General features: G+C 39.0%; 1 protein-coding gene across 1 annotated transcript in view; it reads left to right on the top strand.

Annotated features, from left to right (window-relative positions):
* Positions 1-7727: 7727 nt before the first annotated feature.
* Positions 7728-18211, top strand: part of rxfp2l (relaxin family peptide receptor 2, like) — a 91111-nt gene continuing 80627 nt past the window's right edge. The window contains exon 1 of the mRNA XM_048605445.1: positions 7728-7828. Coding sequence (XP_048461402.1) covers positions 7783-7828 — 46 coding nt within the window. The 5' untranslated portion in view covers positions 7728-7782. The remainder of the gene's footprint in view (positions 7829-18211) is intronic.

The following is an 18211-nucleotide window of genomic DNA, read 5'->3' as shown; positions in this document are numbered from 1 at the left end:
TATTGAAATGGATGCCTGGGGATTCTAGAACTAGGGGATATAAACACAGGAGACAAACACAGAGAATGTTTGAAATACTCAGCAGGCCTGGCAGCATCTATGTGGGCAGATAAACAGAGTTAATATTTTGAGTCTAGTATGACTCTTCTGCAAAACTGCTATAGGTATGGTATTGGAGAAATTTATTCACTTAGAGGACTCTGAATCTTTGGAATTCTGTTTCGCAGAGGGCTGTGGATGTTCCATGTATTTTGAATATAGTCAAGATTGAAATGAGAGAGTTATAGGAACCAAAATAATCAAGGAATGTGGGGATAGGGCAAGAAACTTGAAAAATGTAAAGTTTTAGCCGCAACTTCATTAAATGTTGGAACAGGCTTGTCAGACTGAATATACCTTTTTTTTAGCTTCTTATATTTATCTTGTGCTCCTGTACTGTCATCTGCACTTATAGCTGCTTTTGTTTGTCTTTAGTTGACCACTGTAGTTATCTCTACTCTCTGATGAATTACTGTATATTCTTTCAATTATATACTTTTGGCAAATGATCAGGTACACTTCTTGGAGAAATTCTACTGTATAAATAGGTTATTAATTTATCTCAAGAAACAATAGATGAACCATTCTGGGAAACAGTCCCAAAGATGTCTCCAGAATTCTGATTGGCATTATTATTGCACATTCTAAACTAAAGATTAATAAACATGTGCATGAGGTTTGAGATTGAAGTAAGAAAACAAATTCTAACCTCAAATTTGAGTCATTATTTTCAAACAACTCAAGGAGAGTAAGTTACTTTTTATTTTTAATCAAATTATCCCTACTCCATAGATATTTCCATCACAGTAATTGAAGGTTTGAAATTTACTTTAAGATATTTTTATCATCTAGTTCACACCTTCTGAGTGTTGAATTGCGATTAAAGGAATAATATTCACTGAAGAGTAGCTGGCAAGCCTTTAAAAATAATCCAAAAAATTGATATTTACATGCTGAAAAATGTTCTAATATGATGGTTAAGGAAAAAATCAGAGAGTTTATGGTTTGATATTTACCATCACAATAATGAAATAGATTTTTTAGTCAATGACAAAGTAGATGGAATCTACTGCTGATCTTGAAGGATCACAGATCATACAAACATAGAAATCTTTGTTGCATCAATTTGTTTTTCCGATGTTAATTTCATTTTAGTATCAACTGTGTGATTTCAGGCATTTGACATTCCAAAAATATAAGATTAGCTTTTTAAACCCAAAAAAGTTGTTCATCACTATTCATGATTAAGTACACCATTAAATTCTAGTTGTACTTCATTCCACAATGTTTAAACTTTTCGATTGTTTTACATGGCGTATTTGTATGGAGAGAGCATTGGCAAACACAAGAAATGACAAGTCAAGATAAATGGGCACTTATCAGATTTGCAAACTGTGACTCATGGAGTGCCACCGGTATCAGTGCTGGTACATCAACAATCTATGATCTATACTAATAACTTAAATGACATGACAGATCTCATTGCAGCCAGATTTACTGATGAAGCAAAGATGGATAGGCAAGCAAACAACGAGGAAGATGCAAAGAATTTGCATAGGGATGCAGATAGATTGAGTGAGCGAACAAAAATTTGGAAGATAAAGTGTATAATGTAGGAAATGGGATGTGGTCCACTTTGGCAGGAAGCACCTTGTTTCGTATAAGCAATATATAAGCAGACTATTATTTAAATAGAGAGAGACTGTAAAATACTGAAGTTCAGAGGGATGTGTTTCCTGGTACATGAATCACAAAAAAGTTAGAATGTAGGTCAGAAAGTAACTAGGAAGGCATACGGAATGTTGGCCTTTATTATTTTATGAGGAGAATAGATATTAAAGTGGGAGGACATGCTACGTCCATACAGGGCATTGGCAAATTCATATCTAGAATACTTTGTACAGTATTAGTCTCCTTACTAAAGGACAGATATACTTACACTAGAAACAGTTAAGTGTAGGTTCTTTGGACTGATTCTTAGGATGAAGGGGTATTATTCTGAGGATAGTCTAGTGGAGAATATTTCATCACACTCCTGACTTGTACCTTGGTGGATGTTGGATTTTGGGATGTCAGAACATGAGTTACTCACTGCAGGGTTCTTAGCCTCTGACCTGGTCTTGGAGCCAAGTATTTAATGGCGAGTCCAGTTCTGTTCCTGATGGATGATAACCCTGGGATGTTGATATGGGAATGCAACAATGGTTATGCCATTGACTGTCAAGGAGCAATGTTTAGATTCTCTCTTGCTGGAGATGTTCATTGTCTTGCATTTGTGTAGTGTAAAAATGTTACTTTCCACTTGTTAGCCCAAACCTGAATTTTCCATCTCCTGCCACATTTAGACACAGTCTACTTCAGTATGTGAGGAGTTGCAAATAGTGACAAACATTATGCAATCATCATCGGACATCCCTACTTCTGACTTTATGTTGGAGACAACGTAATTAGTGAAGCAGCTGAAAATGGTTGAACCAAGGACATTACCCTGAGGAACACCTGCAGAGATATTCTAGAACTGAAATGAATGACCTCCAACAACCATGGCCACCTTCCTATGTGCCAGGTATGACTTCAACTGGGGCGGGAGGGGGTGGTTTCCCTCTTATTCCCATTGTCTCCAGTTTTGCTGGGGCTCCTTAATGCAAACTCAGTCAAACACAGCCTTGCTAACAAGTATAGTCACTCTAATCTTATTTCTGAAGTACCGTTCTTTTGTCCATGGTGTAATGAGGCTGTACCAATGCATGAGCTGAGTGCTTGGCCGAACCCAAACAGAGCATCATGGGTATGTTATTGTTAAGCAAGTGCTACTTGATAGCCCTTCGATGTCCATTTCCATCACTTTACTGATTACTGCAAATGTACAAATGGGGTGGTAAATGGCTAGGTTCAATTGTCCAGCTTTTTGTGTACAAGACATCATACCCAGGCAATTTTCCATATTGCTGGGAAGATACAAGAATTTCAGCTGTAATAGAATAGGTAGCCTAGGAGTGTGGGAAGTTCTGAAACACATCTTCAATATTATTTCTGGAATATTGTCAGGGCTCATAGCACTTGAAGTATCCAATGACTTCAGTCATTTCTATGTGGAGTGAATCAAATTGGTTGAAGACTGGCACCTGTGATGCTGGGGACATCTGGATGAATTGAGATGATGGATTATCCATTTGGCATTTCTGGCTGAAGATTGTTGCAACTGTGTCAGCCTTATGTTTTACACTGGTATATTGAGCTTCTTTGTCAGTCAAGATGGAGATATTTGTGGAGTCACCTCCTAAAGCAAGTTGCTTAATTGCTCACCACCATTCATGACTGGATGAGGTGGGTCTGCAAAGCTTAGTTCTGATCCATTGGAGGTGGATAAATTTAGCCCTATCTATCACTTGCTGCTTCTGCTGCTCAGCATGCACATAGTCCTGCGTTGTGGTTTCACCAGGCTAATACTTCACTTCAGGTATGCCTGGTGCTGCTCCCAGCTTGCCTTCCTGTACACTTCATTGAACCATGGTAGACTGGGGGATATGCCAAGCATGAGGTTACATATTGTGTTGGAGTGCAACGTTGCTGCTGTTGCTGATTGTGTACAGTCCCTCATAGATAGCCAGGCTGCAGTTGGACAGATGCATCTGTAGCAAGGAGATAGGTGAGGACGAGGTCAAGCCTCTTGTTAGTTCCTCGGTGTCTTCCGCATACCCAATCGAACAGCTATTCTATTTAGGACGTTACCACTGCCGTCGTGTCCAAGGTGATTGACATTGACTTCCCCATCCAGAGTAAATTCCGCACCTTTGTCACTCTCAGTGCTTCCTCCAAGTGGTGTTCCAATGGTAGAAAACTGCGTCATCAGCGGAGGCATGGTGGGTGCAGTACATGACAATCACAGAATCTTTGATAATGTTTGACCAGAAGCCATGAGACCTCATGGGGTCAAGAGTCAGTGCTAAGAATTCCCATCAAGGGCACCTCCCCTGACTGCCTCCTCTGCTGGCCCAAACTGGTGAGGAAGGACATACCCAAGGTAAGTGATGGCAGTCTCTGAGATATTGTCTATAGGTATCATTCTATGAGTATGATAATGTCAGGTTGTTTTTTGACTCATCTGTAAGACAGCTCCCCCAGTTTTGGCACTAGCCTCCAGATGTTGGTAGGGAGGGCTTAGCAGGGTCAACAGGGCTGAGCTTGCCATTGTTGTTTCCAATGCCTAGGTTGCTGCCAGATAGGCCAGACAGTTTAATTCCTCTTTTGAGACTTAAAGTAGTTTGATACAACTGAGTGCTCTGCTAGGCCATTTCAGAGGGCAGTTAAGAGTCAACTGAACATAAGAACATAAGAACTAGGAGCAGGAATAGGCCATCCGGCCCTTCGAGCCTGCTCTGCCATTCAATAAGATCATGGCTGATCTTTTCGTGGACTCAGATCCACTTACCCGCTTTCTCACTGTATCCCTTAATTCCTTTATTGTTCAAAAAAAATCTACCCTATCTTTAAAAACGTTTACTGAAGTAGCGTCAACTCGTTCATTGGTCAAGGAATTCCATAGATTAACAACCCTCTGGGTGAAGAAGTTCCTTCTCAATTCAGTCCTAAATCTACTCCCTCTAATCTTGAAGCTATGCCCGCTTGTCCTAACTTCACCTGCCAGTGGAAACATCCTCTCTACTTCTATCTTATCTATTCCCTTCATAATTTTATATGTTTCTATAAGATCCCCCCTCAATCTTCTGAATTCCAGTGAATATAACCTCAATCTACTCAGTCTCTCCTCATAAGACAACCCCCTCAACTCCGGAATCAACCTAGTGAACCTCCTTTGCACTCCCTCCAGTGCCAGTACATCCCTTCTCAAGTAAGGAGACCAAAACTGCAGACAGTACTCCAGGTGTGGCCTCACCAGCACCTTGTACAGCTGCAACATAACCTCTCTGCTTTTAATCTCAATCCCTTTAGCAATGAAGGACAAAATTCCATTTGCCTTCCTAATTACTTGTTGTACCTGCAGACCTACCTTCTGTGATTCATGCACACCCAGGTCCCTCTGCATAGCAGCTTGCTGCAACTTTTTACCATTCAAGTAATAATCCTTTTTACTATTACTCCTACCAAAATGTATGACTTCACGTTTATTTACATTGTATTCCATGTAACTGCATTGCTGTGAGTCCAGATGTAGGCCAGACCAGGTATGAATGGCATATTTTCTTCCCTATAGAGCATTAGTGAGACAGATATGTTTTTACAACAATCAGTAATGATTTCATGGCCATCATTAAACTTTTAATTCCATGTTCTTTTGCATTCACATTCCACCGTCTGTCATGGGGGAATTCAAACCTGGATCTGGACAGCATTATCTGATCCTCTGGATTACTCATCCAGTTACAATGCCACTCCAGCAGTCACTGACCTCCATGGTAAACAAAAGAAAAAACACAACAGTCTATCATGTCAGCTTTCACCTGGGCTCTGACTTATCTAAATTTGTCATCAACTGGAATCATAACACATCAAACAAAATGACATCTCTTTAATAGACACAAAGTACTAAAATGAATTGCAAAAATGAACGTATCTGCTTGGTATACTTTCTCTTTGTAGTTTTTCCAAGTAGCTCTAAGATATTTAAACCTTATCAGAATATAGCAAGAGAGTGCTATAAAAACGGGCATGGTTTCCATGCCGATTCACTTTGTTGATGTTTCTGTGGTTTCCTGTGTTGCAGGATCCTTTATCAAATGTTTGGCCAGACAAAAAGAATGGAAGAAGGTAAATGGGTAGGTTTTTTCAATCTGGTCTATGCCAGAAAGAAGGGTTTCAATGCTGATACGAAGATTTGGGCCAATGGAATCAAGGATAATAAGGGTTGCACAGATAATTGGTGTTAAGTCCACAGAGAGAGAGCTATGATCTGATTGAATGCTGGGCAGATCAGCCTATTCAAGGTCCTATTTCCTATGAAGTTACAAAATACACAATATAAAATGTGAATTCAAGGATTTTCATGAAATCTTCTCATCAGTTTATAAGCTGATGCACCTGGGAACCAACATCATTCCTAGCAACCTTTAATCTCCACCTATGGCAGGCTACCAATTTATAACACACAGGGCGACGGATATTGAATAGCTCCCTTACCTCATACTCAGCAGATCCTCCTTTGCCGATTATGTATTTTCCACAAGGAATCTTGCAAAAGTGATTGCAGAAAATTGGGTAAGATGCCCAAAACATTTCCAGTTTATTAAAATATAAAGCTGTTAGTACATTTTATGGTACATAATGGTAGTTTCTTTTGGGGTCGAAGGAAATCTGATGGCACCTTTGCTTTTCAAAAGCAATGTGTGATTCTTAAAACAGAGTGTGCTTTGTGCATCCTGCCTTTTTAACTACTGAAACTGACTGACTTCTACAAGGTAAATGCTACACTGACACCCAGATTTTCCAATGACAATGTGGAGGAGGTAACCTGGTGGAAAGAGCAAGAGAAGTATCCTTCTACAATAACACTGCAATAATGGACTGAGGACCCAAAGCAAATAATTGCCTGAAACATCTCTGCAAAGAACTGGAAGCTTTGTTGCATGAAATTCAATAACTTGACCTGAAGTGCTAAGGCAAGATTCAAGCTCAGCTGTTCCCATATAAGAAAAATAAAAAGTGCTGGATAAACTCAATGGGTCTGGCAGCCTTTGTAGAGATAGAAATTAGGTTAATATTTCAAAACTGATATGACTTTTCTGTGAAACTGAAATGTGATAGATTTTATGCTGTTGAAAAAGGGGAGAGGAGCAAGTGAAAGGGGAGGCCGCGGAATGATTAGATGGTAAGGGAGATTAGATCCCTTCCACCCTGATTACAATCTCTTGCACCCCCTTAGGTATGGCAGAAGATACAAAAGTTTAAACACAGGTGCCAACAGATTCAAGAACAGCTTCTTCCCTTCTGTTATTAAACTTCTGATTGGACCTCTTAAATTTCAAATTTAATGTTGACCTTGCTCTTTGTGCACCTTCTCTGCAGCAGTAACATTGTATACTTATCTCTGTTCTGTTACCCTAATGCACTTTATATGGTATAATCGGCCTGTAATGCACATGAAACAAAACTTTTCATTGTACCTATGTACATGTGACAATAATAAATCAAATCAAAAATTAGAGGACGAGGAAGATTAGAATGCGAGAGAGATTAGACAGCAAGGGAGATTGAGTTACAATATGTTTAAAAGAAAAGACGTTTTCTTCTTGATTCTTTGGGAAGATAGCATTTCTGGTTAAGTTGCTTAGTGTTAGTTTTTTGAAAGTATGGCATGGCGCTTAGCATTCGACCTGCGTAGTGCAGAAGGTGCAGTAGATAACACAGTGTGGAGCTGGAGAAGCACAGCCGGCCAGGCAGCATCAGAGGAGACGGAAAGTTGACGTTCCGGGTCGGGACCCTTCTTCAGAAATAGGCTTACTATCTCCAAGATGCAGTAGAGCTTTCATTGGGGATTACTGTGTAATACTCAGCCCAGTGGAGATTTGCCATCTCTCATTCTCATATGCTTTGTGAGCTCTGAGCTGGTTAAGAACCGCAGCTGGGTGTGAAGGTGGAGTTGAGCTGGCAGTGGGTTGGCGACGAGTAACATAACTGGGAGAGGGGCGGGGACCAGGGAGTCTCTGATCCAGCAGACTCCCACACTGCAGCCGGAGTCCCAGGCAGACGGGCAGCTCCAGTCCTGGGAAGATCGGAGTCTGCAGCATGGCACCTGTGTTCCTGCCACTGACTGTTCTCGCCACCATCGCGGGTGAGTCTCCTTCCTTTGTCGGCTGCACTTTTTACACTTCTCTCAATTTTTAACCGTTGCAATTCCAAATGAGATTCTGCTTTTCATTGAAGGAATTTACAGCACGGTTTGAAGATGTGGAGAGTTACATGCGCGCATTGTATCGCAGTATTCTAACCAATTTAACCTCTATTTGGAAATTATCTCTGTCTTTTTTTATTTAATTACTTCCATGTGTAGTGGCACTGGAGATGTTTTTAGTTCAGGGCTGATGTGGAAAAAGGATTTTCAAATGCATGCATTATCTACTGAGTGGGAAGGAACGTGACTGGGCTGGGAATTCTCAATTGGGATGAATTGTTCCCGGCTTTAGATCGGGATGCGTTCGAACTTTTAAAACTATAAATAGATTTGACCGTGTCCTGAAGTTGCACGAATTCACCGGAATATAGTTTATTGTTAATGGTTAATTGTATGAGCGCTTTTGTTTTCTCACATTCCCCTTTCAATCGCTGCATTTATTTATTTAGGAATTAACAGGCTGTCCTGACAGCTTTACCCGCTCTGACTTGTCCTTGAAATCTGCTGATTAAATATTCAACCTGTAAAGAATATTCCCCCAAACTGCAGCTTCCCACGATAGCTGCAATTCTGCAACGGATTGAACAAGGGGACAGGTGTAAGTAAGTACATGTGTGAGCTGTTTACTCGATCCCAGGGCATCTCACTCAATTGAGACGTTACTGGAGCTTGATGAAAGGGAGCTCCTAAATCACAGAACCATAAAATCCCTATAGTGTGGAAGTGGGCCATTCGGCTCATCGAGTCCACACCGACTCTCTGAAAAGCATCCCATCACCCCACTGTATCCCTGTAACCCTGCATTTCCCATGGTTAATCCACCTAGCCTGCACATCCCTGGACACCGTGGCCTGGCCAGTCCACCTAAGCTGCGCATCTTCGGGCTGTGGGAGCTCAGAGCTCGAGTTAGCGAACTCTCAGGCGGAGCTCCAAGGTGGAGAGTCCTCTTACATTAAATAAATGTGGTCCAGGATTCTTAACATGGGCCACCGAGGCGCAATTTCTTTATAATGCACTAGAATGGGATCCTTCCTTAGATATCCGTCTTGAGGGTTATCACAGGTCTTGCAAACAGGAGCCTTGCACCATGCAATCAGGTCAGAAATTTCAAGTGACAGACTGGTTTTTGGTGTGTGTCTAACTGAAGACGATAGCGAAGTCGTGCCCACACGGCGTCCAGTCCTGGGAGTAAATCTTCACTGAAAATGAATCGACAGAGGGTTATAACGATCTATTCTGTTGACGAGCTTTGAAAACTGGCAAGTCATGGGATTAGAAAATGCGAACCTTTTACTATCTATAGACCCAAATGGGCTCACGCAAATATGCTCGAAAGTTGAAAATATTTCCTTCAATCCAGACTCTCGCTCTAGAAATAAAACGGGAATTTTCGAACCTAAAAGGTTCGAGAAGTTTTGCTTTAAATTTGAAATGCTTTTAGGATCTTCCTGGTTTTTTGTCAAGAAATACCACCTCGGAAAGGTTTCATGTCACTTGTGTGTAAAAGAAAGCGGTTCTTCAACCCCTGCACCGCTCACCCAAAACGCAATGTACACATTCCCACCTTCCTTTTCAATACATGCATATGTTTAGTACTCTGCATAGTTCTCTAGTTTACAGGTATGAGAAGTGAACTACCGACAGACACATCGCCAATTGATTTAAGCTATAGGCTATGCAAAGGCACCACAACAAATGGCCGAGCTATTTTCACCAAGTACCGGTCGCTATTACTAAGACTCTTGTCAATTTAAGTGTAGTCTGTTTTTTTTTAACATATTTGCAACAACACAGCCCATTTTACTTTAGTCAAGCTCTTAATCTATGTAATGGGAGCAGCACTTGACAAAATCGGAATTGCTGGTCTGCAATCAGCTTTCAAATATTCACATAAATCTCAATGATCACAATGGACATAACGAGGTTTTGTCCTTTCACTCAGACAGTTCCTTTCAACTTTGGAACATATTGATTTTTGTTCAGGAAAAATTCAACTGTATCCTGCTCAAAGCTGCCAAAGAACCTAACTCTTGAAAATGTTGCTCTTTGAATATTGCTATTTTAAGAATTTCACTTCACTGATAGATAATGTTAACATTCTGTAGCCCCCTCTCAAAATTTTAATACATTAAAACATACAACATTGAATAAATAGTTCATTATTTTTCTTTAACTTCCAGTGGCTATCCCAGGACTGCTATTTCAGATATTGATAGGCTGAACACACTGCATGTTATCCATATTAGCAGTTTCCAAATTTCTCTTTCCCAAGTTCATTCACTGACATGATCCTAACAAGTAGAAGTGGACACTGATGTCTATTTGAAGGGATCACAAGAATTTTATAATGTACCATTTATTTGAGAGGAGACTTGATAATGAATTGAAGAATTAAGACATTGGTTTTGCTGTGGAATTTCACCCATTGGGAGTAGAAAGAAGAAGATGAGATTCATTGAGATTCTGTGTAACAGGTAAAGAGAAGGGTTTAATTCCATTTCAATTTTACATAATGGGAGCAAAACAAAATTGGTTTGATCCTTCAAATTCCATACATTGAAAGGCATGAAATAAAAGGCTTGTTTCATGTGGAGGGATTTGATTATTTTGTTAAAATAAAGTTAGCAAGCAGGCACAGAAATGCAAAAGGTGTATTAGAGATAGTGGGAACTGCCAATGCTGGAGAATCTGAAATAACAAGGTGTAGAGCTGGATGAACACAGTAGGCCAGACAGCATCAGAGGAGTAGGAGAGCTGACGTTTCAGGTCTGGACCCTTCTTCAGAAAAAGATGTATTAGCCTTGATTTCAAGTGAATTGAACTGTGCAAGGTTTAGGGGAGTTCATGCCTGGAATACTGTTTACAATTTTAGTTCCCTTATCGAAGGCAGGATATTGCTTTGAAAAATTCTGCATGATTGATTCTTGGGTTAGAAGGCTGTCCAAATGAACAAAATTTGGACAGAATGATTTTGTATTCTCTGGAGTTTGGAAGAATGAGACATGACCAGGTGTAGATATTTCATAAAGGGTTTGACAGGGTAGATACTGAGAGGCTACCTGTAGGATAATGAGTCAACTATTTGTGACAGGGATGTGGAGACACGTTTTCAGTCTTTGGATAATGAATCTTTGGCAGTCTGCATCACACAAGACTATGACTGTTCAGTTGTTCAGTATATTCAAGATAAACTCACAGTTTCTTGAGCACCAGGTAAACCAGAAATTATGAGGATAGTGTAGTAAAATGAAATTGCTGGAGAAGTTTAACCATTTTCTCATTGAATAACAGAACAGGTTCAAAAGGCTAAATACCCTTTTCCAATTCCCAGTTCATATGTTCTTATTCCATTAGAATACATGTTCTCATTCCTATATGATGAGTGACTGAAAAGGGTTTTGCTCTTTTGGGATTTTTTTACAGTAAAAGCAAATGAAATTTATTTTTTGATTCAAGTCAACGTGGACTATTTGGACGGAAGGGTCTGTTTCCATGCTGTGTGACTATGTGACTCTAGAACTAAATGCTATAGTATCTGAATGAATGGAAGAAAATTATCTATTGGAACCTAGACAAAGAAAATGCTTTGTTTCAGTGAAATTCTATACATTTGGCTTAAATAAGCAAACTTTTTCTTCCATTACTGTTACCTTCTTCATTGTATTGTCAATAGTTTGATAATGTATTCTGTATAGGTGTAGTATATAAAACACAGTACACACATTAAATTCCATAAGTTTTGCAATGACAAATTGAATAGCTTTGTTTTTTACTAAATAATAACATCAGTAATAATTCACAAAGTGGTATCTGTAATATATATATAACTAATGAGGTTTTAGGAAATGATTTAAGATTTTGATCAAAACAATCATTTGCATGAGGTATCACATGACTCCACTAATGTAATTTAACATGGTAACAACAAAACTAACAGATGTTTCCATAGCAGCAATAGTTTATTAAAAACATCTTTGTATGCTCTGCAGAAAAATGTGCAAATCACTGAGCAGTAGTGAGAGAGAATTAAAGAGATGGAGTAAAGGGAAGGCTTTGAGGAAATTGGCCAAATGGGCAGACATCTGGCAAATGAATTTCAATGCAGAGAAATTTAAGATAATGCATTTTGGTAGAAGAAACACAGAGACAAAATACAGGCTCAATGGTGCAACTTTGAGGGGCAAACAGGAGCAGAGGGATATCACGCTTCACATGCATAATTCTCTGAAGGTTGTCAAGCAACTTGAAACAGTTGTTAAGAAGGCTTATAGGATCCTTGGGTTTTTAAATAAAGGCATAGACTATAAAAGCAAGAAAGTGATGCTACACCTCTACAAATCATTGATCAGACCATTTTTGGAGTATTGTGTTCAGTTCTGGGCACCTTATTTGAGGAAGGATGTTAAAACCCTGGTAAAAGCGCAAAGGGGATTTACTAGAACGATACAAGGAATGAGGGATTTTAGATATAAGGAAAGATTAGAGAAATCGGGCTTATTTTCCTTGGAGCTGAGAAGATTTAGACGTGACCTTATGAGGTGTTCAAAATTATGAACTATTTTGATAGGGTAAAGAAGGATATTCTGTTTCTATTAATTGGTGTGTCAGTAACTAGTGGATCACAATTTCAAGATTGTCAGCAAAACAGTTAGGAGTGAGATAGGAGAAACTCCCTTACTCAGAGAGTTTTTAGGATTTGAAATGCACTGCCTGGAAGACTGGTGGAAGTGGATTCCATCAGAGGTTTCAAACAGAGCTGGATATATATTTGAAAGTGAAGAACTTAGAGGGCTGGAGAGTCGGACTAGCTGGGTAACTATTTTGAGAGCTGGTACACACATGATGAGTTGAATGGCCCCTCCTTCTATATTGTAAAATTCTATGATTCTCTGAAATTTTTGGTGGTTGGGAGATCATTTGCAAAAATGAATGATGGGATGGATGTAAATACCAAACCATGGCTGAGATAGTTGAAGGTTATATCATCAGTTGGTAGGGGAAGATGTGCCATTGTCTGGGAAAGAAAAAGTGAGGGGCATGTACTAGGAAAAAGGATTGGAGGAGTTTGGGGAGGGAAGGTAGGGTGAAATAAGAGCAAAGATTGATGTATAAATGAGAATCAGGTTTGCGGAAAAGGAGTCAATAAAGGTTGTTGGTCATGGAATGACACGTGAAGAGGGTTTAAAGCAGGCTATGATGCAAAACATTTAGTTTTGAGTGAATTTAATTGCCAGTGTTAAGAATGTTGGAAAATTTTAACTTGGCATTTATGAAGGTTTATATCATGAGTCTGTGAGGGGATGATTTAAGGTGAATTTTGCAAAGAATGAAGTGGGTGGTCTTGACAATGAAAGAGGCCTTCAAATTCAATTCCAGCATAAGCTTTGTGCACTTCAAATTCAGCTTATTTTAACAACAGGGAAAGGAACAGAATTGAGAGCAAGTGTGCACTTTGACTGAACAGATTACTTTGGTCTTGCAAAGTTTAAGTTTAATTAAGTTATAGATTATTAGCAGCATAATACCATACAATCAGATAGAAAAAGATGGTCGTATAATTGAAGATTGTGACATAGAAGATGTCAATACAAATGTAAAAGCTGATTTCCATTTTCTCAGATAGCATATAGCAGCACACAGATTGGAATCAACATGGGCCCAAAGATGGGCCCCGGCACCTCTGAAATAATTTTGAAGATTTGGGAATACCAGCTAATGGAACATATTTGCAAGCCGTATTAAGATGTGGTGCAATTATAAAATAATACTATGATGTTTAAAAGCCTAATTGATAGTTGCAGCTCCACTTGTTTCAACCCAGCATAATGCTTCATAATAATTAAGGAGTTTCAAATAATATATTGCATCTAAGCCTATATGTTTTGTGTCTTATAGGAAGAAACTCATAGATTTTACAAAAAAAGCCACCAATTTGTAGTTATATTATACATTGTGTAAAAAAATCTATTTTTAAAATGGATATAATGAGTCTTACAAAATGGACCCCAGGATCCAAATGATTTCTCTTGTGAATTTAGTTGCAAACAAGATGAAACAATCAGGTTGTGTTGTCTTCAGAGGCAGTCACAGAAGATGTTAAATATTTCAAGGATTTCAGGAATGTCCATTGAAAAGATGAGAAATCTCAAAAGCTCCTGTAGTGTGGGAGAGAAGAAAGACATCACAAGGAATTCCAGTTTAAGTTGACATTGCTTTGTGGAATCATACTTAATCAAAATTACCATTTTTAGCTCTGTGAACATGTACATTAAGAGCAGGAGTAGGCCATTCCACCTCCACTGCTTGCTCTGTCATTCAATAAAATCATGGTTGATCTGATTGCAGCACATTCCACATTCTTGCCTACCCTGATAATCTTTGACTCCCTTGTTAGTTAAGAATCTTTCTACCTCAGCCTTCAGAATATTTAATGTCTGTACCGCTTTCTGGGAAGGAGAGTTCCAAAGACTCATGACCCTCAGAAAGAAAAAAAAATCCTTAGCTGCCTTAATTGGAAGACTGAGATAACAAGGTGTAGAGCTGGATGAACACAACAGGCCAAGCAGCATCATAGGAGCAGGAAGGCTGACGTTTCAGGCCTAGACCCTTGTTTTTGTGTTCTCTCATTCTAGTCTCTCCCATGAGGGAAAACATTCTTCCAGCAGCCACTCTGTGAAATCTTATCAAGGTTGTCAATAAAATCACTTCACACTTTCCTAAACTCCAGCATATACAGACTGTGTCAAGTTTTCCTCATTAGATAATCCCTGCATCCCAGATGTCAGTCAAGTGCACTTTCTCTGAACTGTTTCTGAAACTTTTATGTTCTTTATTAAATAAGGAGACTACACTGTAGAAATTTGTAAATAGTACTCCAGATGTGGTCTCACCATGCATGGGTCAACTGCAGCAAAATGCCCCTACTTTTACATTTCATCATCCTTGCAAAAAAAAAGCAACATTTCCATTTGCTTTCGTAATTGATTGCTGTATCTGCATGATAACTGTGATTTTTATACCACAAAACACATATCCCTCTGAATATAAAAGTTCTGCAATCTCACTCAATTTAAAGAATATGCTGTTTTTCTGTTCTTCCTGCCGAAGTGGACAGATTCAGAGCCACCAAATTTCTGCCCAGTCACTTAATCTGTCTGTACCCCTTGCAGACTCCTTATGACCCCTTCGCAATTTATTTTGCTACCTTACTTTGCGTCATCAGAAAATTTAGCTACCATACATTTGGTTCATTCATCTAAGCTGTTAATATAAATTTTCAATAGTTGAGATCCCAATACCGATCCCTGTAACACTCCATTCATAATATCTTGCTAACCCAAAATAGACCCATTTGTGCTATTTGACTGCTTCCTGTAAGCCTATCAATCTGTTGTCCCTACTGATATGTTATCCCTACACCATGATCTCTTATTTTAATTGGTATACTTTGATGTGATGCTGAATCAAACCACTCTGGAAATTGAATTGCAGCACATTCACAGTTTTACTTTATTCACATTGCCCTCTTCCTCTTCAAAGAACTCCAATAGGTTTAATAAAATGTGATTTTCCTTTTACAAAACCACGTTGACTCTGCCTGATTGCATCAAGATTTTCTAAGTCCCCAGTTATATCCTCCTTAATAATGGATTGCAGCATTTTCTCAATAACAGATGTTAGGTCAATTGGCTTGTAGTTTCCTGCTTTCTGTCTCCCATCCCTCTTGAATAGTGGGATCACATTTTGAGAAGAATCAATTGAACACCCTGCAGGATTCATCATGAAGCATCAACTGCTTCTCAACAGGAGACAGAGGAAGGTACCTAAGACTGCTGTGATCAATCAGGCTCCAAGAGTGACAACCTGCAGTACATTAAAGCAAAACAAAGGAACTTTTTCAATCACTTCCATGACCTGTTTTACTCAGTCCCATTGGAACATTGATCTCCAACTATTCAACAACAGAAGCCATTGCAGCTGCTGAATCAGATATCAGCTTTCAACCTCGTCACTTTGAAAAGTGAATCTTCCAGCAAGCTAGACTTGCAACAATATTAGAGACTTATATCACTTCCATATTCATGTGCAACTTTAATTCCTATTACTTTAAATCATTGCAGCTGTATCTGAGTTAATAATTTTCTGACTTTTTAACCTTTCATCAACAGTTATAGAATAAAGTAACCTTTATCTTATTTAAAGCATAAAGCTGTTTAAAAATAAACTCAAATACTTGAAAACAATAAAGGGGGCTTCATAGGGGCTCATACAGATTCTTAGTTCAGAGACCACTCTGAGGAAATGCCCAGTGTGTGGCAATAGTAACATCATTTGTTATAAATTTTATATAACACCCATTGAAAACAGAGGTGAGCTTGGCATGTCTACAAGTTTCTTAACTTTTGTTTACTGTACAAAGTGCATAACGTTTTAAGGAATACAGATGAATGTAATGTTCATTTTGTTCATCAACCCTCTACTGCTTTTATTCATGCAGCGGGTTTGGGCTTTGCTGGCTGGGCTAGCATTTATTGCCCATCCCTCATTGCCTTTGGGAAGTGGTAGTGAGCTGTTTTCTTGAACCACTGCACTCCATATAAATGCTGGTATATCAGCAATGCTGTTCTGGAGAGAGTTCCAGGATTTTGAATTGCTTCAGAGCCCACCACTGATGTAATTTTAAAGGAGGTGAAGGTGACATGACAGGTTAACAAAGCATTTAATAAAGCATTTGGGATCCTGCACTTTCTAAGTAGATACCAAGAGTACAAAAGCCAAGAAGTTTTGTTAGACCTATATAAATCACTTATTCGGCTCCGGTGTTGTGATGAATTTTGGACATACTTTAGGAATGATGTGAATGCTTTGAAAAAGGTACAGGTTCACTAGAACAGTTCCAAGGATGCGAGATTACAGTTGCATGGATAGATTGGACAAACTGGGGTTGTTTTCATTAAAGCAGGGAAGGCTAAAAGGAGACTTTACATGCGTGCTCTAAAATCATGAAAGGTTCAGATAGAGTAAATAAAGAAAACTGTTTCCAATTGCTGATGCGTTGATAACCAGGGGGCACAGATTTTAGGTTTTTACCTAATATGTAGCTAATGTTTTGGAATGCCCTGATGATGGGGTTTGATGAGGCTTAATAGTAGCCTGAAAAGCGAAGTGGAATGGGACTAATTGGTGTGCTCAGTGGATAGCACTCTCACCTCTGTGTCGTAAAGATCTTAGTTCAAGTCTCACTCCAGGGTTCAAAGAGAAAGCTCAAGACTGATGCTCCAGCATAGTAGTGAGGAAGTACTGCACTGTTGGAGGTCCTGTCTTTTGGATGAGATGTTGAACTAAAGTCCAATCTTTCTGAACATATGGTTGTAAAAGATATTATGGCACTATTTCAAAAAGAACCAGGACATTATCCCTGGTGTTGGGGGCCCCTCAATCAATATTGAAAAAACAAATTCATTCTGTCAATATCAATTTGTTGTTTGTGAAAGTGTATTGTGCCTAAGTTATGTGCTGTGTTAGTTACATTACAGTAGCGACTACAGTATGAAAGAAAGCAAACTGCTCTAAAGAACTTTTGAGATATCTTTTAATCAATCAGAAACACTATCTAAATGCAAATATTTCTTTTAACTGGATAGTTGCTTGAAAAATTGGGCATAGACTTGATGGGCTGAATAATAGAAACATAGGAACAGGAAGGGGCCATCCAGCCCTTCGAGCCTGTTCCACCATTCAGTGTGATAGTGGATGATCTGTAGCCTAACTTCATATATCTGCCTTTGGCTCATATCCTTTAATACCTTTGCTTAACCCTTGTACAGCAAAACATCTGTGATCCAGAACAAGCCACACCCCTAGCCTGGTTTTGCTGTATTGCTTCAGCAACAGCTTTTACCAAACATGATTAAACTTTTTCGACCTTTGGGACAGAAATAGTGAAGTAAGGACAATTAGTAATTTCTTTAAATGCCTGAGGAAACTATAATTGTTTTTAAAATTGTTTCAAAAGGGCTTCACATCGATATTTCAGACAGCAGAATTAATTTTCTTGCATAATAAGATGTGTGGAACCATGTCACCTGGCAATTCTTAACCTGGAAGCTATACCAACAGGAAGAACAATAACATACATAGCAAATTTATGGCCAGACACAGCTCTACTCTGAAGAGCAAAGGAAAGTTGTGACAGAAAAGAAACCAAAGAAGGCACACATGCAAAGAGTGTGTAATGTAGGTAAACACTTCAAAAACCTGAAGGCAGAGTTACAGTATGGATCAGGAATTGGACAATATTACTGCTGCTGTTTTAGTTTTGCC

This window comes from Rhincodon typus, chromosome 14, assembly GCF_021869965.1.
Source record: "Rhincodon typus isolate 14 chromosome 14, sRhiTyp1.1, whole genome shotgun sequence".
NCBI lineage: Eukaryota > Metazoa > Chordata > Chondrichthyes > Orectolobiformes > Rhincodontidae > Rhincodon > Rhincodon typus.
The sequence above is the reverse complement of the archived record's forward strand: the minus strand, read 5'-3'. Positions and strand labels throughout refer to the sequence as shown.